Here is a 23,176-nt window from a genome sequence, read left to right as displayed (position 1 = left end):
CACCCTCCTCCTCAGGCTCCACATAGACTGCAGAGGTGACCATCCTCATGGTTAACAGTAACCAGGCAAAAACCAAACTGGCAGGTGCCATCTTCCTCCGGTTTCTCTTCGCCGCAGCACTTCAGCCACTCCACTGCCTTTTGGCCCTTTCCCCGAAACTCTGTGAATCTTCTGGGACTATTCACCGCAGCTCGCTGTCAGGACAAGACGTAGTACCCCTCTTACTCCAACCCTCGAAACACGGCTCTAATGAACTGGGAGCCTCCCTCCAGCCTTAAAACACCAGCTTGAATGATGTCCCCACCAACAATGAGATTCCGCACATGAATAGGGGGAACTGAGGGGAGTCCAAGGTAACACGTATGTTACTGCCTACTGCGGTGATGTCCTCTTAGTAAACATCTTACAACTGTTCCTTACTACAGGCAGCAAAAAAAAGAAGTCTGGTAACCATGCAAAGAGAAACAACAGTGCTGGGCTGCCACTCTTTGTTGTCTACATCCTTTGTCTGGACATTTTAAAATCTTTACTGGTGCGGGAATCCCAGTCAGTCAGGCGAAAAAGAAAGTCATTACCAGTCAAGGGGCAATTCAGTGACGATGCCAAGGACCTGTGAGTGTATGTGTGTGGTGTAACAGACCATAAAATACTTACGCATGCAAACACAGAAAATGGAAAGCTTATTTTTCATCACATTTTAACAACAGAAAATGTGATGAAACAGCACGTCTGCACAGTCACATATCCATTAAACATGTTCAGACAATTTGTACGTGGTAATGACAAGATACTCGCTGCAATGAGGTGGAAAACATCTTTACATTTTCCAGCTTTATGAGTTTAATTTACAAGATTAGTTACCAAGACACTGAATCTTGTGTTTTTTTGTCTTGTTAATTCAGTGTTAGGCAGGATTGTCTGACATTGTCTTACCAGACAAACAGCTTAAAAAGATTGTCTGGAAGAAGAAAATTCTACTAAAATCTCCTATTTCTCCTTCTTTTGTGAAGGAGTAAAAGTGAGTAAAGGTCAATGGCTTCCTTCCTGGTTCCATTTTTACTACACAGAGATAACCCACAGTTAATGCACTGGACAAAAAGAGCAGGTCATAACATGTTGACTCCCTGTCAGACACACTTTTATTTCCTGAAAGTTGTGAATGTCATATCATAATGTACAGTGAGGTTGTACATAATAGAGTTATATTAGATCAACACAACAACAATACTGTACATTCAGGTCATATATGATCCTCAAACATACTTGAATGGCTCAAGTATTAAGTAGTTACAACTTTCCATCTATAACTATGACAACAAGTGAGCCAAATACATAAATAAGAGTTTTAAAACTTGACTACAATTAAGAAACATGTCATCTTAGTCTGTTGTCAAATCAGTTAAAATATCTTTTTGGAAATGGATTTGTTAACTTCATGATGCTCGTATATAAAAAGTGGAATGTGCAAAATTAGGGTGCTTCAGTCACCACGGTGTACAGAGTGAGCTGTCTTTGCCTGTGTATCCTTGGCCGGTGTTTTTGTTTCTCTGCAGCAGCGTGTTGACATTCACTCCAGATGTTCAGTGTCTTCAGTAAACAGGTCGGCAAGGTCGGCCACTGTCAGCACGGCTGCCTCCGAGTGCTTCATGGTTGTGCTGGTGTGACTAGAATGAAAAAAAAAGGATTTATCAAATCACTGCTTAAAATTTAAGTGTTTTAAATGCAATAAAGTCACAATTACAATTTACTCTTACCTTTTCTCTACTGTTTTTATCATTGCTTGCATTCTCTCTTCGATGGTGGATTTGATGAGGAACCTGTGAACAAATGTTGGCCTGATGGACAGAGGAAAAAAATGACAATGAATGTACCAAGCAAGGTAAATCAAGATAACAACCACCCTCCCTTATGGATTTCCCCATATAAATGTTTACCAGTCACAAAGGAGAAGGTGAGAATGATATTTTCTTTATATGCAGTTTTTAACATTTGACTATTAAAAATAACTACACTCAGTATGAGTCTGGGGGCATCTTTGTGCCTTAATTACATTACTGTTACTTTTGCTGCATGTATGTCACAACATCAAAAACATGTTTAAAATGCTGGACACGTTTCTCTCTGCTTCTTACCTGGTTTGGCCGATCCGGTGCACCCTTCCTATGGCCTGGAGCTCGTGAGCTGGGTTGAGGATCGGCTCGACCAGCAACACGTGAGTAGCTTCGATAATGTTCAGCCCGTTGGAACCCGTGTGGAGAGGAAGGAGGAGAATATTGATCTTGTCTTCGTATTTGAAGGAACTAAGATTCTCCTGGAATAATAACAAAGACAGTAATGCACCAGTTACTATTTCAGCAGGGTCAAGTTCTGCAGTTATTATTGTGGAGTTTACTCAGAGTGTTTAAACTGACGGTAACCAATACTGAAGAAACAAAATGTAACAAAATTAAGATCAACATTTGTCACAACGCTCTATGGCACCCAAACTGATTCTTTAAAGTGGGTTAGTAGTAGTTCTTTTAATAGGTTCAATATTTGACCCACTGAAACTGTGGATATATTTTTGTGTTTGAATGACAACTTAATTAATAAAGAACTTAATCAAATTAAAGAAACATTTAAGAAAGTGAAAACAGATCTAGTTCCAGGTTTCAGTGGACACAGGCAGACATAATATTTCACAGTTAATCTGAGTGACAGATATGAGATACCCAAAAGTCAAATACAAGGTTATACTCTTGTCCAACTGTCTGTCTGTTAGCAGCTTCTCACAAACTCAGGGATGGATTTCCACTAAATGTTCTGAAAAGATGTCCTTAGGGCAAGGGACAAAGGATTAGATTTTGGTGGGCACCTGGACTTTGGATTTTTCAGCATTATAGGATTAGTGTTTTCTTTTTATCCCTAGGGTGTGTTTGCTGGTCGAAAAATCAGTTTGACCTAAAAAAAAAAATAAAGTGATAGGAATGAAGTGTTCGGGTGTAGCGGCTAGTTGGAAAATTGCTGTGTTAGTGGAGGATATAAAGTCACAGAGAACTTTCGTAGGAACACTTGTGCAATCTGATGTAATCCAATACAACTGCTCTGCCATAAATTCTACTTTGACAGAGTTTAAACATGTTCACTTTTTGTTTTCAATGTCAGAAAGGTGATAATCCTACTTTATGTTTATTATTGAGTGTCTGGTGTTGTTGGACGTTCTTGAATGCATTACATTCTTTAAAGTGTTCCTAATATTTTGCCCAACTCATTTACCTTAATGGGGTGGACAACATTTTAGGGACAATTTTAAATGAGTGAGTCGTTGTATTGGAGTGGATTAGATTGCACCGGTGTCCCTAATAAGGTGCTCAGAGAGTGTAACTTGCTGCAACTACTTGAATTATCCTTACGTTTAAACTCCATCTGATGTAGTTTTGTTCAAAGATTAAATATTTGTGACTCTGAAAAGTTGTCCAATAGAAAATGTGTGCAATGTATTGAATTATTATATGAATTTAAAACTGATCTATACCTGAAATGAGTCTAGGTGCCCCGAGTACTTTAACCCCTGTTTTGTTGCAATTTGTCACTACATTAAAAATTTGAAATGAATTATATAGAAAATGACAAAAATAAAACTGAAACCTGAAATTTGTGAATTCCGTTGATTTGAGAGAAGTCCATGTTGTTGTCAAATAAGGCCTTAGCGATGATATCCAGGACGCACTGCCACTGTGCAGGATAGCAAAAAAAAAAAAAAAGACAGCTGAGTCAGATGCAAACTCGATATCATCAAAATAAATCTCCCACAGAGTGAGGACAGTTTATAGTTACCGTGGAGAAGACGAGACACTTGGCCCCGGGGTCGGTCACTTGGATCTTCTTCAGGGTTCTCACCACTGCCTCCACTTTTGTAGAGTGGCTTCCCTGAAAGACACAGGAAGGGGAAAGATACGTTATAGTGCCAATCAATATTTAACGGCCTGAGAAAAGCTGTGGTGAATTAAATTTACACACATTACAAGGCATGAATGAAATGATCATGTCCCAGATATGGTTATAAATAACAAAAAAATCATTCAGGAAACCAAATAATCATGACTTCCAGATACATAATTGACAGTAAAAAACAAGATCTGGGTTTTCTTTGTCTCTCACGAGGATGGTGTTGCTGACTGACCTTGACTGGGATGTCCTGGTCCTGGCTGGATGACTGAGTGGTGAACACGTAGGAGATCTCAGTGTGGGACGTGGTTTGCCTACAAATGGCACATTTGATGGCCCGGCGTCTCGAGCCCACACTGTACTGCTCCACAATGATAGCGATGCACTCGTTACAGAAGCAGTGGCCACAAGTCAGCACTGCCCACTGGGGAAGAGAGTGAGATGACATCATGATTATAAAGGGAGACATTAACAAGGGATTCAAGGTTGAAAAAGAGACGAATTAAGACTGAAACTTAAATTTGGGCTGTTTGAGCTCTCATTTGTATCGTGTTTTTACTCATTAACTGCAATACTTTGGTTACTGTAATTCACTTCCATTCTGTTTTTCTATTTTAATCTCACATCCATTAAATAATAACATACACAACTGATCAATTAAATGTGTTACATTTCAAAATGAACCCCACTAATTAAAAATAAACTGCTAATTTTCTGAGTGCAGATCTAAAACCATTAGTCAATTAACTGATTAACCAATCTACAAAAAAATGAATCAGCAACTATATTTTATAACTGATTAATAATTGAAGAAATTGATTTTTGATGGTTCCAGCTTCTCAAATACGCACATTGGTTGCTTTTCCTTGTCTTAAATTATAGTAAATGGGATATCTTTTAGTTTTGGACTCCTGGTCAGACAAAACAGGAATGCATCTTGGATTACAAGAAAATGTCATTTTTCACTATTTTTAGACTTTTTACAGCCAAAATAATTAATCTCTTAATAGATCATTAAAATAATTGTTACTAGCAGCCTTTGCTGAGTGCACTAGGTACACTGCTATCATCAAAGAAACATTTCTGCTCATGCCTGACAGCACACAATGCCAACTAGATGTAATTATAGTTCCTGGCCAGTGTTGGTAAGACTGCTGTACAGACTCTGAGGTGTTTTATTTCTTCATCCATTGACTGGAAGGTACATTTAGTTCAGATTGCCTCATAAAAGAAACGTCTAATTATAGACATAAAACCCAGTCGGTGTTTTAGGATAGTCAAGTCAGTTATGAGCAGAGATGTTTCATGAAACAATCACCAAATAGTCAAAAGACTTGTAAAAAATAAAGTCAGATTGTAATTTCAGAAATCAATGAAACATCTGGCATCATCATTCATAAAATCTGATTTATTAAGAAAAAAACAACAACAGCAAAACGCTTCACTTCTTTACAACTCACCTCCTGCCCCAGGGGCCGAGCACAGATGGGACATGGTTCTGGGTTCAGACCTCCAGTAGACTTGTCCTGGGACTGGAAAAAGGTGATTTATGTTATTTGGAGTAAAATCAGTTCCTTAGTGAGATAGAGAACTATGTACACACCTTGAAGCTTCTAACAAATGTAAAATTACCTTCTCCAGATTTGTGAGATACAAATACTGGCCGAGCTTCTTTTGGAGTTGAGACTTGGCCACAGCTTGGTCGTTCAAAAGCTTGACTCTGTTCTGCTCCACCTGGAAGCAAAGAAGCAAAACAGGGCAGAATATTACATCCATGGAAACTTTTAGCAACAAAAAAAAAAACAATTGTAGCCAAATACTGGATCAGAGGCTGGACTTGAGCTTTTAATTCCTCCACAACAAGTCTGTAGTGCTGAGATGACGTTTGCTCTCAACTGTGTTTTTAATAAGTATCAAACCAGCTGTATTATGTTCAGGCTCATACTGGTTGAACGTTTTAAAGAAAGTTAAGTTTTAGTGGTTTGATTTGCCCCTTTCATTACATTAATTACACTGCAGTTAATTAGGGAACCACAACCTTTAAAAGCTCTACTGACATCCTGAACAAAATTCTGCCATTTAATACAAAATCTGTGGAACCGAGGCTTGTAGTTATCAAACTGCTAAAAGTAAAAATCTGGATTTAAATGAAAGATAAAAGGGTTAGTCCTTAATCCTTTTCTTTTAATTTGCTCACAAACTATTTATCAAGCTTCTTTTGACTTAAAAATGATCTTAAATTTAAGAGAAATCCAGAAGTTTGAAGTTGGTTAAGAGTAGCTCTAAGATGACTGCAGTACAGAGAGCTGAGTACGCTTCTGTTTTCTGTGTAATTATACAAATGATCACTGGTCATGATGGATACGTTAGCTGAAGCACTATAATTAAGAATAGAGTAATTTTAGCTTATTATGTGCGTTCTAACATTTGATGGGATGTTACACCACTTTTCCTTATTTTTGGCATTTATCAAGGATGCAAACAAATAATAAGAATACATCTGATGTTTACTTTATTTACAATCACTTACTGAGTATCTTTACTGTCCTTACTTGTCAGCATGGTGCATCCATATTTAATAGTTTAATTGTTAATACATTATAATACAAAGATTGTTCTTAAATTCACATGTTAATTACTCCTGAAGATTTCATACAAATAAAAGGACATATAAATAAAAAGGAAAGAAAAAATGTGACTTATACTGTGTATGTTCTTGCACAAGTAACCACTGAGTACACTATAAAGATTTTCTTTGTACGGTTTATGTCAGGTCCTTATCTCTGATCACTTGAGAGCTGCTCCGAAAGGGACTATTATTACATTTCACTGTAAGTAGTCACTTGATAAATGTGTCTTATTGTTCACACTCAGTAATCAACTGATGATTATTTAGAGCTTCAGTGTAACTCTTAGAGGTTTGATGAATCCGGCCTGAGGTCATGTTGGCATGAAGAACAGACTGTATACTCTATATTTAGGTAATTGTGCCGCAAAGCGTGCCAAAGCATCCTGTGGCCCTCTTTTGGATAACATTTGGCTGATGGAGAAGCATTAGTCTCAACCGCACATTAATCATTAGAGATGTTGATGACTTGGTGTGAAAATTCAGTCACCCTGACATGTTGAGCAGAGTGCACAAACACTTACGCTTATGTTGATTTTGCAGCATTAACAACAGGATGAGCACGCTGTAATAACAAAAGTGTGTCACTGTGTGTAACCGACCTCATGAGGCTCAATGATGTGGAGCAGTTTTGGCTTCGGTTCATCGGGCAGACGCACACGAAGCCTCTCGGTGGCCATACCCAGCTCATCGATGGCCGACACGTGATTCCGCAGAACCATCCAGTACTCGTGCAGCACCTGAGGGGGGACAAAGGCAACTTTTAATATCATTTTTACAGCCCTAAAAATGACAATGGCACACTGCAGGGGTTGATCGTTGATTAATACCAATCCATCAGTGATTAATACTAAATGGTGGTTGAGATTTATGGTTTTCCAAATCACCTTCTAACGTGTACTCTATTTTAGAACAAAAATCCAACATTTCACATTTAAGGTACTTCACTTCAACTTTAAAGTGTGCACAAATATTAACACCCCTGGGTCTGGAGTGTGAGAAGCATTTTTATGACGTATTCCACATTTACAAAATTGATTGTATAATGTCAAAAATAAATACATATCCCTGAAAGAATTTGTTTTCCTAAACACCTCAGTTTCTAGTTTCTGGAAATAAAATAGTGCTTGAAATTGAACTCAAAGTAAGTGTTTGTGTCTAACAATGACGTATTATTGTCTTCAGCAAATAAAATACAGTATTAATGTGCAGCAGGGGAATTTAAAACATTCCCACTTCCTTGAAAATAATCTTTTGCTCTGTGAACTCTTTATATTCAATGCAACTGTGCAAAGTCCTGTGTGTACAGACCTTGTACTCCTTCTTCCAGTTCTCAAACAGCTCCATGAATGTGTTGCCCTCCTCCACCAGCTCCGGGTCCATCCGCTTAGCTTTGGCAAAGGACAAGATGGCCTTCAGAGTGCGCTCCGTCTCACTGACCGCCCACAGACCTCGGCTGGTGGTGGGAAGACGGTCATCCACCAACCCTTCTTCATCCTCAATCATCTCTTCGAAGATGGCTGTCTGACCTTTCACCCTGTTTGGGAATTTGTCTGATTAATCAACAGTATATTTTCATGCTATGTCAGTAATAGTCTGACAGGTTTTAAAAAAAAAAAAAAAAAAATACAGATGAACTTACGTGTGAGAAAACAGCTTGGACTCATAATCCGTGAAAAGTTCATCTGCTTTGCAAAAAACACAACTGAAATATGACAGAGAGAGAGGAGTGTTAGTTATGACAGAAAATATGCTTCACAGTACTTGAGGCTTATTTAAAAGCCCGGATGAGACATTAACAGTTTTGGTTTTTGAAGTGAAAATAAGGATATAAATTCCTGAAATGAAGCCTGAGATGAAACGTACTTATTGAGTGGCAGTCTGTTAGGCCTGAGGTGACAGATGGTGGCCTCGTCAATCACTTTTTTCGAAGCCGGACCTTCTAGGCTCTTCACCGCTTCCTGAACTGTCTTTTGGGATTTCATCAGATCTTGCATTTGTGTGGTGAGGATGAACTGCAGACCACAGCCGTCACGAAACCTGCAGAACAACCCATCTACTGTCAGCATGTTTGTGTTTGTGTATGGATAACCCCTATCTACCATCTTATTTTGACAGATAAAATAGTTTACTTGTCAGCCATGGAGAGCTTGTGGGCTTGTTGTTTGTAGCTGCACGTCAGCTCGTTCTTGACACGAGACACCAGATCGTCGTCGCTGGAGCAACGGATCGCCTTCTGAATAACATCCAGCCACCAGGGGTTGTTCAGCTTGACCTGAATAAATACAGTTAATAATGTTACTTTTTAAAAAATGTAATCTATCAACAATTAAACTCAAGTCTAAGGTAAACTTCATTGTACCTGAAAGTTAAATTGTCTCACATGTAGGGAACAAAAAACTAATAAAAATGTATAAAATAGACATTCCTAAATGTGGATGGTGATAAGAAGTCCATGTTGGACTGTTACTGAACAGTGTGACTTCTGGAGAAGCCTGCAAATCCAACATCCCCAGACATTACACTTTTTATTATAACTCATACAATTAAACTTATATTATGGTCTGTAAAAAGCTCAATACAAGCTTAATCCAGGGTGATTGAGGTAAAAAAGAAAAAACAAACCTAAGTTTCTTACATGAAGTATTGTCTATAAACATCTGCATTAGACCAGGCAACCCATTTTATAGGATTTAAACTTCATATTTATATAAAACAAGTCAATTAAACATGCTCTTTGTGAGAGGATGTGAAAATGAGCTTTAATTTTCTGCTTTGTTGCATTGTTTCCAAATGTACTGTTCTTTTGTAAGTTGTTTGTTTGTTTTTCTGTTTATTTCTCAGATTGTTTGTGCATTTTATTACAGACCAAAATCAATTAAAATTTAAAGGATTTTTTAATAATTAATTTGGTAAATGTTCTGGGTAGGCAAACAGACATTACCAGCCATTTAGTCATGTTTAACTGCAGGTTTTTGGCTGATATTTCGTTTTTAATTCAAGGGTAATTATGACCCAATTTATTGATCTGCAAACATGGATTTAATAAACAAGTAGTATACAACATACTGTAGATTAATCTGGTAGATTATCTGTTATTATATGGAGCACAGTTTGCCTGATCATAGATGTAAAAGGTGTTCTCACTTTGCGTTTCAGCTCTTTGATGTTTTGTAACACCGGCTGAAGAGCCTGATGTGCGTCTGCCACCTCAGAGTTGTATTTGGTCATGTAGTGCTGTCGTAGCTGCTCAGCCTGCAGACACAGAGTGACAGAAAGCACAACGCCAAGGAGAGTCTTAAAAATAAATTACACATACAAATAATAAAAAAGACTTTAGAAAGAATGCAATGACTGGAGAGATAGTTAAGGATTATTCCAAAGCTTCCAAATGCAAATTCTTCATTGGGTTGAATGTGTTTTGACGGAGACAGATATTAATTAATTACCTCCTCACTGAGTCGGTCATCTCGCAGCGTAGGAGGTATCCCAGGATGCTTTGCTTGCAGTAGTTCCATTAAATTGTGGGTAGCATGAAGCCTCTGTTTGACCACAATTATAAAAGTAATCACATCAGTCAAAAGTAAAGAGATATATTTATATTTATACACAGAAAATACAACCATCAGGAATCAAAACATAACCAAGAACTTAAAGAAGTTAGCTACTGTGTTTTAAATCTAATTTGATTCAATTACTTCTCTTGAGCAGACATCTGTTCTGTCAGGTCAAATTAGGAATGAAACCCTTCATATGTTAATTACAGACAAGTGTAACAAAACTGCTGAATGGGATGAGGCCAGTAATACCTGTAATGAATCCGTCTTCAGCCTGCCTTTGTGCTCCTCTGATGAACGAAGCACTTCTCTATACATCTCCACCGCATCTCCAAACTCATCTGCAAGTGGCAAAGGGAACGGTCATGATTAGTGACACTCAATATGTCCGTCACATGTCGAGTTAATGAGATGTGCTATACAAATTTCCCACCATACCACTCAGCCACATTATACATATCGCCTTACTGAGACCTACGACAACAAAACACCTCGGTACAAAAAGTGTTGGGAGACACAAAGATGAGATCATGGCTGCTGTTTTGTTTGAACTGATTCCCATGGGAAACTCAGAGCGGAGAGAGCACAAGTACAGAAGTGGGGTTTTATACTTCTGATGATGTGGATTCCAGCCAGGCCGTTGAGAGCGCACACCAATTGTCTGTGAGCTTCTTCACACTCCACTCGACATTTCTTCTGCAGAGACTTCAGGAGCTCCTCCATCGTCATGGTGCTGCAGAGTGGGAGAGGGGGGGGGGGGGGACACACCACAGACAAACCCACTTAACAACCTCTCCAACGCAAATTACATAGAATGGGTCAACTTTAAATAAACACATCGGCAAACTGTTTAATTGACAAAAAGCTTGCTGCGGTCTATTACCGGTACTAATGCTGCAATATACTATTCAGTCTAGCAAGATTGTTAATTAACTGGGGCAGCTGCCTTCAGAAAAAGACTTCTATTCTCGCCTACAAGCGCCTTGAAAACACAAAACAAAAGTGTCATTGTGCTTGGATATACCTTTTCTGCAGAGGCAGGAACTCCCCCCTCACAGCCTGCGGATGGCAGCAAGCCTGACGCAGCCTCAGCAGTGGATTCAGGATGGTGGTGACGGTGCGGCGGTCGAGGCTGCCAAGTTTCAGGCTCCAGTCGGAGATCTTCCTGAGTTTGACCAGAGCGTCCTGAGAGCAGACCTCGTGCTGACGGTGGTAGAAGTGACCCTCGACGGGGGAGAAGTGCAGCCAGTGCACCTCCTCCGTCTGAGGGGGGATCTGGATCTGGAAAAAACAGAAGGAGAAAAAAGAATAATGAAACACACTTTAATTTACTGGAATGAGCAAAAACTCAAGAATTCACATCACATCAGGAAACATGTCTTAAACTACTGATTGTGAAAATTGGTAATAATTATGTTAAAAAGAGATGAGACTGTGCACTTTTATAGTCATACCTGATCAATTACGTCTTTTTTAGCCGATCGCCATAACAGTTGAGCAACTACATAATACAGCGGCTCAGTGTTTCCACGTCGATAAGGGCGATAGAGCAGCTGGTCCCACCAGTGTTTTACCCAGTATGGGTCGACTCCCAGAAAAAGTATGAGACCATAAAGATCTAGACACACAACAAACTCGATTTAAGGAAAGAATATTATGTTACTGTTATGATTTGTTTTTCTTACATAGACTTTGATGATACTTCATGAGGCCAATCGTAAGATATTGTTTTGTCACATTATAAAATTGTTCACATTACCCTCTAAGCCTCTCTGGACAGGAGTGCCACTGACACACCAGCGGTTCACAGATGCGAGACGCAGAGCCATTTCTGCAGCCTGTCAGGAAAATAGAGGGGACCATAAATAAAGTTTCAACAAAGTAAAATAAAACTGAATAAAACACACTAGCGTCTCAAAAAAGTATTAAGTATTTATCCAGGTTTCTATTTTTAGGGTCAGGACCTCTGTATTTTTAATATGGAAATGGGGTCTCTTAACAAAAGACAACCAAATTACAGTATTACATGGTAAAACTAGCCTCCTTTTAACTAAACTCCATGAGATATAAAAAGTCTCATTATCTTGTATTCTAACTGGATTCTCTTAAACTCACCTTCGCAGTGGGACATTCAACCATCTGAGCCTCGTCTAGACAGATGCGCCACCACTCCACAGCCACCAGAGGACTGGGCACGGCCATGTAGCGCTTCTGGTTGCGGAAGCGGCGTCCATCTTTGCTGTTGCTGTGGGGAATGTCGACGTAGTTGAGCTCCGACCGCAGCACGTCGTAGGTGGTGATGACCACATCTTGCTCGGCGAGCATATGAGGCTGGATGAATCCATGCTTCTTCACACCCTGATAGACCTGAGAATAAAGAAGTCAGATTTGTTAGCAAAGTAGTTCATGCTTTGTCAAAAGGTGCTTTTCAGAATCAAGTAAAGCCAATTTTTATAGATATAACCGAATATCATGAAATAACAACTTTGCCTCAGGAGGCTTTACACTGTTTACAACAATACAACATCGTTTATCCTCCATTGCTCCATTTGAATGAGGAAAAACTCCCCGGAAAATCCTTTAATGTGGAAAACAATGCAAGAAACCTCAAGGAGAGCAACAGAGGTTGAAATAAGAGAGAGTGCATTAAGACATGCATTAAGAAAGAATAAAATCCAGCCAAGTAGCACTCAGGGACTCAGGGTTAAAGCATGAATAAAACTGTATAAAGCTAAATGTACCACATTTCAACAATGTGTAAAGACATAACAGCTGCAATAAATGGAACGTAAAAATAGCATCTGCAGCAGAGAACACTTCACATCACACTCGTCTGCTTTAATCGTGTAAAACTAACACTTGAGTTAACGGGCTGCAAAAAAGTGATGCTATCTTTTAATGTGGTGCAATATGACTTGTTAGCTCTCATTAAACACACAGGCTGCAAATGATTAGTAACTGTTATGTTTCAGTGTTCTTCCAACGGTCTCATTCTTCTACCTGCTCATCCACACTAAGTAATGGCTTCTCATGGTTAGGGTTCACCTTTGGTGCTACAATCCATGACAGGAATGTATGCATTAGTGATATTTTAAGATATTGGTATTCAGACTGTGGTCCAAGGCCCTTGGTCCTTAACCCTTACAAACTGTTCATATTCTGACTCATAATTAATCTCTACACCAATGCACATTCATTAATCCCCCATCAGTCAAACGTTTGATTATTTTTTAATGAAAAGTTTCTTCTATTTGTTTATGGAAAAAAAGACTACTTAAGATTAATTATTGTAATAAAAGCAAGTCAAATTTACACAAAAATGTGTATCAGCTGCACAAAAATGATGTGTTTTATTTCAATTTTTGTATATTCAGGGTCACATTAGGAGAAGTCCAACTAGAGGAAATGTGTATAGGGTGTTTGTACAGCTCTAAAAAGTTTTAAAAAATGGGTCAAATTTGACCCTGATCAGTATGTAAAAGTTAAGAGGTTTCCAATAGGTTTTAATGGTTAAAAGCATAAAACACCATAATTGGCTTCCAACTGCATTTTTCAAGTTTGAATTGAATTTAAACTTCTTGATCTCTATAGAAAATGTGTTCACTGAGACACAACATCATAACATTTGGCACTAATGTGTGCAGTTTTTGGATTCCTAAAATGGGAATATGTGACACTACATATAACAAAAACACTCCATCTACGTTCTCACCAGCACTCGCAGCGAGGAGGACCTGATGTGTCGGTTGATCTCCTCCACCCACTGGTGGCAGATGGAGCTAGGGGAGATGATGAGGGTGGCGCCGGTGGACACAGGTTTCATGGCTACCAGGCAGTGGGGACAGTAGAAAGGAGTAGTTTCAAGGCTTTCCTCTTTGTAGTTAACACAGTCTGCGTGCTGCCACAGCTGGCAGTTCATACACTGGACGCGGGCCTTGTAGTCAATAATGCCCAGTTCACCGCAGATGCACTCAAAGCGGTAGTCCGGCGTGTTGAAAGGGACAACAGACACTCTGGTGGGGGGTTCTGTCTCCTCCTGTGAGTCAGACTGCGGAGCTTCTCCCTTTTCTTCAGGCACATTATATATTCTGGACATGTCCTGTGTGTCCGACTCACTTTTATCCTGACACTGTAACGTTGTCGTGGAAATTTCCAGCGTATCATCCGACCGGTCCGCTTTCTCATTCAGACTTTCATCCCATTCCGTCTTGGTTTCGTTTTCCTGGGGTGCGGGACTGTCAGATGTAGGCGAGGGCGGATCGGTTTGATCTTCTGTTAGTGAGTTTTGAAGAGCTGCTTCTGCTTTCTCCTTTGCTCGTCTCTGAAACGTTTTCCGGGGCGAGCTCTCTGTGGTTTTTAAATTCTAACAAAGAAGAAAGCAGAGAAAAATTAAATGACACTACAAGGTCTCATTTGTAGCATAAAACAATCACATTAAAAAGCTGTTTATCCTTACAGCTTTGGATGCTGCTGCTGCTGTTTTCTTTGTTTCTTTATATTTCTTCCCCAGCTTGAACGACCCGGCCAAGCCACGACCTTTGACCCGGTCGACCAGGCCTTCATCTATCAGCTTGGTCAGCGTCTTCTTGATGTGGTTACGATTCTTTAACAGGTCATAACCATAAGTAGCACGGATGTAGGTGAAGACTGCGTTGACGGAGGCTCCTTTACCAGATCTCATTTCCTTTATCGCGGTGAGCAGCATGACACGAACAGCTGCAGAAAAAATGAAAACACATCTTGTAAAAATATCTATTAAAAAAACATAATACCAAGAAAACGTGTTGTCTGAGAACACTGTGAGCAACGTACCTGGGTAGGATATTTTTATTTTGGGTTGAGCTTCAGACTTGCAGCGGACAACTGTCTTTCTTTCTAGTGGAGGAGGAGGTACGAAGTAATTCACAGATTTTCCCTACAAAAGCAGAAGAGAAACAATTTAAATATGTAACATTTTACATTTTCATAATTTATCTGAAAAAATATTGCACTATTGACATGTATTTTTTAACTTTTTAACTACTGTTCCTCACCACAGGCAGGGTGAGGGCCTCCTGCTCCAGGTCCTGCCGGGTGTGAAACAGAATGAGAGCCAGAACTTCCACCGTCTTTCCGAGCCCCATCTCATCAGCCAGGATCCCACCGGGCCACTCAAAACCAGCCAGAGGAAACTCCTGGATTAAGCTGAAAGAACAAGAACAAGTGCTGTGATGAAAACCCAAAAAATACCTGGTAAAAGTATTGCAGGAAATATTCATTTGATATTTGCAACAAAAAAGTAACTATACATCCTCAAAAAGATGAGATGACAGCAATTATAAAGTGTCAATTCAACCACTAAGACATGTTTCTGCCTACTGGTATCTTGCCATGCAAATAACTTTGGTTTTATGTGTTGAGATTTTGACATATCTACCTCTAGAACCTCTTCCACAGGCCTAATGACATAGAATTGAATGGATGATTTTTTTAGGGTGATCAAACTATTTCAAAGCCCATTTTTAAAAACTCAACAGCAAAAGGTGTTTTTTTGTGATTTCAGTGAAATTACCCTTTATAGTACTTACCAGCCTGTAAATGGGTTGTAGAACAACTTCTTCCCACACAGAGTGACCAACTCCCGCCAGAGTAAATGCAGCGATGGTTCTAGAAAGAAATGGTAAATATCACACTTGCAACAGTCAAAAAATGTTGGTTACGCTTTAGAAAATTGTTTGCAATTATATCAAAATGAATATATAGTGTACATACTGTGTGAAAAAAAACTAGTAAGTTCTTTAAAACTTTCCCAATATTCAATGACAATGATGATTAACTGTGAAGATTACTGTATCCAACAGTCAATATTTCTACTTAAAAAGGTTGTTTCAGCTATAAACCTTTCTTGCATGTCATATCACTCACTCCACTTGTCTCTTTGTCTCAGTAAAATTAATGCAAAAATCCCACAAAAAAAATCATAAAAAGGAAGTTTGTGCAGCAGAGAAATCGGTGTAGTGATGAACTGTTTGTGTGAAGATGAACAAACCATTGGTGCCTACCTTTCAGTGAGTTATTCCTGGATTTCTCTCTGTTCAGCATCCAGTTGACAGCTTGGCTCTGATAGGGCCTGAGCACAGGAATAAGAGCTTTGTGTTGGACGTCATAGGTCACCTCCTGGCTCTCTGTCTGGTGCAGATGCCTGACGTAATCATAGAGCTCCTCGACGTTCTGCCTTTCCAGGTCAGTGTCACATTCCTCCTCTTCATTATCCACCACTTCTACAAGGAAAACAGCAGAGGGAATTGTTTTTCTGTCCAATTACCATACACTGCTTTCATTTTCATTTTAACAATGAAGTCATCATGATATTAAGAGAACCCGAATCACAGCACGAGTTAGACACTAGGACCAGACACTTACCAGGGATAATAAAGTCGTAGAAATACTCCATTAACTTCTGCATTAGTTGATTTGCTTTCTTAAGTCGAGCGCTTCCCTCACTGAGAAATTCTGGTTTCCCGAGCGCAGTTTCCACCAAGTAAATCCCGACCTGCCAGAAGCAGACAATTATGTGAGACAGAGAAATGTTCGCCATCTTAGCCCACTCCAACCAAACACTACAACAGCTGATTTGGCTGATTGTGGCAACATCTGTGATGATGTAGTAGTGATTTGAAATTGACATTTGTTGCATCTCTCTCTCCCCTCATTTTGTGTTTATTTTCTACTGTCAACACTCTAATAAAGGCATAAATGTCTAAAACATCTAGATAAAAAATAAAAACCTGCACATATAACCATATAAACAATTTCAAACCAAATATTCCTTTGTTTTCTTAATCTAAAGGGTAGATATTTGATGTTTGGATATAGGACAACTAATGACAGTTAAATAAGAAGAACTATTTCAGATAGCATTTTCCCCAAATCAAGGGTAATGGTCTGAAATGATACATAAACATATAACTGACTACATATATATTATCAGGTGATGTATCTGAACATTGAACAAAGTGACATTGTTTTTTTAGAGGATATTTTTTATTCTAGCTCATTAGAAATGTCATTCTTACCCTGAGTGACTCCTCTTTTTCTTGGTGACAGAGCTGCACCACCCTCCTCTTCTGTAGCCAGTCCAGGTCCTCCAGTGGGATCCTAGTGAGGCTGCACTCCACTGTGCAAGTGTCCTCATCGGGTTTCCACTGCAACCCCAAGCTCTCATCACAGCTGCTGTAACTGACACAGAGTTGGTCACCCATCCTGTGGAGCGTGAACGCTCTCTGTTCACAGTCAGATGGGAGCCAAGCTGGCCGGACGCTGAACTCGCCAATGAGCGCCTTCCATATGTGGCTCAGCTTCGAAGTTGGCAGCACACTGAGTGCCAAAGAGGTTGAGGCAGAGGTGCAGTCCGATGACGTGCCGGGCAGTTCCTCTGCAAACTGGACAGAACGAGTACAAGCGGCCTCTGAGAAGCTGCTCGGAGCGGGGTCGATGGGAAGAACGGAGCAGGTTGGTGTCTGGTCATCATTCTCCTGGATCGTCTCAGTCTTCCGGTCATCCAGCATGTTCCAGTTCAACTTCTTTTTGGCATCTTCATCCACCCTCACAGGAGGGGCCCTCTTTCTACGGCTACTCATGGTTAAATTCTACAAGAAAAGCAAATAATTTACTTTAATTTAGAGAAAAACTATTCTGCTTAAAATGCATTGAACACTACAACAAGTTGCACTTATTTCAAACCAAACAGGCCACTGAATGTCAAAATCTAAATATCTTGCCAGTCAAAATGTTCAATCAGAGCTAGAGTGAGATGGGCAAAATTAATATGATGCTCAAATTTAATCAGAAGAAATGATTTCTGCATTTCTTTTTCCACATATGTAGACATATTTCCAACATACAGATCTGTAGTCCCCAAAACTTTATGACCCCTTTAAGTAAAGTAATATTTACCTGTGACCCCTAATCACAGGTTTGTGAGCAGTTCACTTAAGAGAACTCAGAGAAAACAGTGGAAAAAGGCTTTGTGAACGGGTCAGTGAAAAAAGGAGGGGAGTTGCAAAATGCAAAAAAGTGAGAGAATATATGTGCACTACATGCAGGCACTACATGACATGAAGAACAGGCTTGGATGAGCAGCTGCTCTGGATTACAACATGTTTCAAGCTTGGCACGCTTCAAGTGCACATATCCCCTCATTTTTTTCTGAGCACTATAGACAACTGAAATGTGATTTGTTTTTTATCAGTTGACGCTTTTTTTTAAAGTCTAAAGAGAAAAAATTCAGTACTGTGCAAAAGGTTTTTGGCATTTTAGATGTTAAGACTGTTATCCATTATACAACACCACCAGGAAGGTGTCTCATCAGCCCCAGATTTGCACAGTGCTGTAAATATTAAGTATTTCACCAGAAAAAAAGGCAAAATTTGGATAAAAGTCAGAAAAAAAACCAAATGTTGCATAACATATTTTATTCTTTATTTGTCAAATCATTTGAGGACTTTGAGATTTTATTTTAGAACGCCTTGTGGTTCCAGTCATGTAGAATCTATTAGATTTTCCAAATTCAGACAGGTACTTAAGGGATAAACTCACAAATGTTCAAGTTCGTCCTAAAACAACAGTCAAGTGTCCATATGAACATTGAAAGAAGTTCTCCTCACTATAATCATTCCTCCTGTTCATACTAGCTATTAAAAGATCCCCTTTAAATGTGCTATCAATGTATGGGATGGCAGCCAAAATCTACAGTGTGTCCACACAGACATTTTATGCAAACATGCATTTAAAAGTTGATGTGAAGCTTATATGAGGTTTCAGCAGTCTGAGTTAGTCATATCAATTGGATATCTGCCACATTTAAAGTCTTTTTAGCATTAAATTCTCTAAACCTTATGTTTCCCTGTTGAGCTGTGGTGGAAGTATAGTAACAAAAAGAGGGACTTTGGCGCCAAAAAGACTAACAATTAAAGATATGTACTTGATTAGGACGGCTGCAGCTTCATATTAGCTTCAGATAAACTTCTGAATACATTTTTACACAGAAGGAGGACAGTGGATTTTGTTCCTCATTACTTATATTGTAAGTACATTATAAAGGGATCTACTAATGGTTAATATGAACAGGAGCAATAATTACAGCAAGAAAAACATGTTTAAATGTTTATTTAGGCACCTAACTGTTATTTTAAGACAGAATTGAAAAATGGTGGGTCTATCCTTTAAAAAGTAGTTAATTACCACTTTGAAGTAATGGCTTGTTATTATCATAATAAAGACAATTGCTACGTTTTTAGTAAGTATTGCATGATCCTGCATCTATATCTACACCTGCTAACATCCCAGTTTGTGTATTTAATGTATTATCATCACGCTTTAGTTCACATATATCGCAGTAAGCTACCAAGTTACTGTTTTTTAAAAGTTCATGCAGACATCGGCGCTAACTACTTTGTACGAGCATCGTTACGTTACACAATGAAAAACATCGCGTCGCTGCGTATTTTATCACTTCAATCAGAAAACAAACGAGGGCATTTACTTTGTGAGGCCGCGCCGACTTCTATCGCTGTGTTATTAAACGTTTCACATCCCCGCAGATGCAGATAATCATGCTGAAATGCACCAAAATACACTTCAATAGCCGACTTCGGTGTTGATATCCGCCATTTTTAAATAATGGAAGTGACGTCGTCTTCGTTTTCTTCTTCTTCTTCGAGTACTTGGTTTACGGCTCCTGGCTTCCAGGTCATTAGCGCCACCTACCGCTCAAAACAATAGAAATATGTACTCTAACTAGGCAAGACAAGGCAAGGCAGCTGTATTTATATAGCGCATTTCATACCCAGGGGAAACTCAATGTCCTTTACATAAAAACTAACTAACTAACAGTGCTGGAGAGTTAGTTACACTAGTTACATGTTAATCTGTTACAGTTACTTATGAAATGGTTGATCATTACAAAGGGGTTACACCTGAAGTCAAACCTTTAAGATTTTGCTCAGGAGGCGGAGGGTTTTTCCCCTAATTTTTTCAATAATTAACATGTTCATGAATATATGTGTATTACTGTTTTTAATTATTTTCAAAGAATATGTTTTATGTTTTATAATAAACCCTAATGTGGACTGATTTGGAGCACACATGGGCTTAAATGGTGTCACAGTACTAATTAAGCCCATGCCAGACTTTTTACTTTTTATATAAAATATCTTTATTTTATTTTCCAAAATCTACATGAACTGATGAATAAATTTTCTACAGAGAGAAAGAAAATTATGAAAGTAACCAAAATGTAATACAATGTAATAAGTTACATTACTTTGATTAAGTAATTGAAATAGTTACGTTACTTATTACATTTTAAATAAGGTAAGTAGTAGTAATCTATTACATTTCCAAAGTAACCTTCCCAACCCTTGCTAACTAACTACTAAATAAACACACATGCACCAAACTACCTATTATCTTTCATGCATCACAACACAGCCCTACTATTACATCCCTGTCCATGTCAATAACTCAAGCACACCCTCTCTCTCCCTGCTTATCCATTTTACCTATTAAAACCCCTCTATCCCTTGATTGAGCTAACAATACACTGACCTTTGCTCTCTCGCCCATGCTCAGTAATCCTTTTAATCTGAATTCCTGCACCCTTTATTTCCTGAGATTATTCCTCAGCATTTCTTTCTCTCTGTGTCTCATACCCCAATACAAATCAAAACTACACGCTCCACTGACTCCTCTTCCTGACAGCCCCTCACACAAGCCTGTCTGGTGTTTTCCTACCAGTTTCAGTGTTTTATTTAGTGAGCACTGCCCGCACGTTAACCATGTCAACACAGTTTCCTCTCTCCTGTGTCCACTACCTACCCCATGTCTCATTTTCCCATTTCTGTCCAACCTCTCTTGCCACATTTGGTTGTTTTTTTCCACAGCAGGAAGTGTGGTCAAAAGAGGGGAGTATATTTTTTATTCTTAAATATATTTCTGTAAACAAACGATGTGAAGAACTCATTTTAGAAATACATACAGTAGAAAGACATATTCGAAGAAAGCCTAATGATAATTTTGCCCTTATGTTCCCCTCTCCATCTTTGCTTAATTATTTAATAGCTTTCATGATATTTATACATACAACATACATACAACACACATATTATAATATTTTGTAAAATATATGTTTTGCACTATTTTGTTTGTACAATTGAGTTTTTATTAACTTATTCGATATATACAGACATAATGAAACATAAGAGCAGCTGTTACAGTAAATTAATGGAAGAATAAGCAACAGAACAAACAGAAGAAAACAAAAGGGGAAAAGAAAAGGAAAAAAACAGTCAAAAAAAACAACACCAACAACAAACTGTAGGAATATCAAGTTCTTGTCAGGTTTCTTCATTTATATACATCTGAAATTAGACCAAACTTAATAAAGCCTTCTTTAGCATTTATTAGTCCTCAGAGATTTTTTTTTGTTTTTGCACTATTATAAACGTTTTACCCTTATATTACTGCATGTTTCACGTAACGGCAGTAAGTGAAACATACATTGTATGTAACTCGACTTATTTTAAGGTGCATCAGCAGTACCGATTATTAGACACACGGTGGCAGCAAAGCTAGACCTTTTTATGTCTGCAGCGCCGAGCTGCAGGTGCATCATGTCTGTCACTGTCAAGCACGACGCAGCAGCACTAATTCATGTGAAGTTTGACCAGTTCTTCCACAGTTTTTTACCAAGAATCTAAACATCTTCACATTTACCATAAGATTTCTGTGATTTACATATTTTTTTCTCGTTTTTCCCGCCATTCTCAAATGCTCACATCTATCTCCTATAGGCTATGCACTTTCAATATTTCCCCCTCATATAGGCCTATGCCATCATTAATCGATGTGACATTTTCTAATACATCCATGCTGATGCGTAAGAGCTTCAAATCAGGGGCACTGCAGTGAGTGTGACCCGCTTTCAAAATGCAGTGATGAGGAGAAGAAGAAGGGGGCACCTCATGATCAGTGCAGAGAGAGAGAGAGAGAGAGAGAGAGAGAGAGAGAGAGAGAGAGAGAGAGAGAGAGAGAGAGAGAGAGAGAGAGAGAGAGAGAGCAAGAGAGCGAGGGAGAGAGAAAGAGCGAGTCGGTCCCAGTGTTTTCACGGCAGAAGCTGGAGTCCAGTCTGGCTGCTACAGGAGAGACACAGACCCGATATGTCCCGAAATGCCTGCTGCAGGTAGGTAAAGTCATGCCAGTGATGAGGCGTGGTGCTTTGCAGACACAGACTTAGAATTATTCAGTCATCTCTGTCAATTAAGCTTCACCCTTTAATTGGGATGCATGTGCATGTGGGTGACGATGTTGAGAAATGTGTCCTATAAATGACAGCTGACAGACGGTAAAATAAAAATAGGATTGAGACAGAGCACTTTGCAGTCTTCTGTGGGATTATCTTGAGGCGTAAAAGTTGGATAAAACAGTCGCAGGGTGAAACTGATCCTCCAGGACAAACAGAATCAGCCGAGGCATCCTAAAATACAGCAGAGGCAGCTGTCCGTGGTGCTGAAACCAAAAAGGTTCGTCTGTCATATACAAGTAACTTCCCAAAGATTCCCAAAAGAAGAAAAAAAATCCTATAGATTCAAAATATTGTGTCTGTAAAGCTTTGTCAGCCTTGATCACTGCTGATATTAATTGTTTTAATTATGTCGTGTAGGTCTTTACTCGCTTTAAAGCAAGATCACTCCTATATGTTTGCTTTATTGCATGTTTTTAAAGCATGTTTTATGTACCCCTGAGTCAGTTTTCACGCTGGTTTTGCATATCATGTGATTAAAAAAAGATAGGAGCTATTCTATATTTTAACATTTAAGTGAGTTATGATGTGATTGGCTCAATAAAACAACAGTTACATACTAAATAAAAGAGGAATGCTTCACATGTGATCAACAGGGATTGATGCTGCATGTCTCCCATACAGAGTGACACCAGTGAAGAGGAAGCAGCTGAGTTAACTTCCATTTCACCCAAAAGAGGATTGATGGACCTCCATTATGGCCAAGTGGACATGATTCTACACTCA

The 23,176-nt window shown here is 38.9% G+C and overlaps 1 protein-coding gene across 1 annotated transcript; it reads right to left on the bottom strand.

Annotated features, from left to right (window-relative positions):
- Positions 1-1,128: 1,128 nt before the first annotated feature.
- Positions 1,129-19,757, bottom strand: shprh (SNF2 histone linker PHD RING helicase). The gene is made up of 30 exons (XM_062440594.1): positions 19,634-19,757; positions 17,166-17,738; positions 16,513-16,642; positions 16,152-16,370; positions 15,678-15,756; positions 15,144-15,294; positions 14,923-15,025; positions 14,567-14,826; positions 13,823-14,473; positions 12,226-12,477; positions 11,870-11,948; positions 11,565-11,728; positions 11,135-11,391; positions 10,722-10,843; positions 10,363-10,451; positions 10,003-10,095; positions 9,701-9,808; positions 8,686-8,828; positions 8,420-8,593; positions 8,196-8,258; positions 7,865-8,090; positions 7,156-7,293; positions 5,560-5,661; positions 5,388-5,459; positions 4,163-4,351; positions 3,817-3,909; positions 3,628-3,714; positions 2,133-2,311; positions 1,755-1,835; positions 1,129-1,664 (listed from the first exon to the last, which is right to left on the bottom strand). The coding sequence occupies exons 2-30, from the start codon at positions 17,727-17,729 to the stop codon at positions 1,568-1,570; spliced, it is 4,965 nt and encodes a 1,654-aa protein (XP_062296578.1). The 5' UTR covers positions 17,730-17,738; positions 19,634-19,757; the 3' UTR covers positions 1,129-1,567.
- Between the last annotated feature and the right edge of the window lie 3,419 nt (positions 19,758-23,176).

Source organism: Scomber scombrus, chromosome 19, assembly GCF_963691925.1.
Source record: "Scomber scombrus chromosome 19, fScoSco1.1, whole genome shotgun sequence".
In the NCBI taxonomy this organism is placed as follows: domain Eukaryota; kingdom Metazoa; phylum Chordata; class Actinopteri; order Scombriformes; family Scombridae; genus Scomber; species Scomber scombrus.
This window is presented reverse-complemented; position numbering and strand designations above follow the sequence as displayed.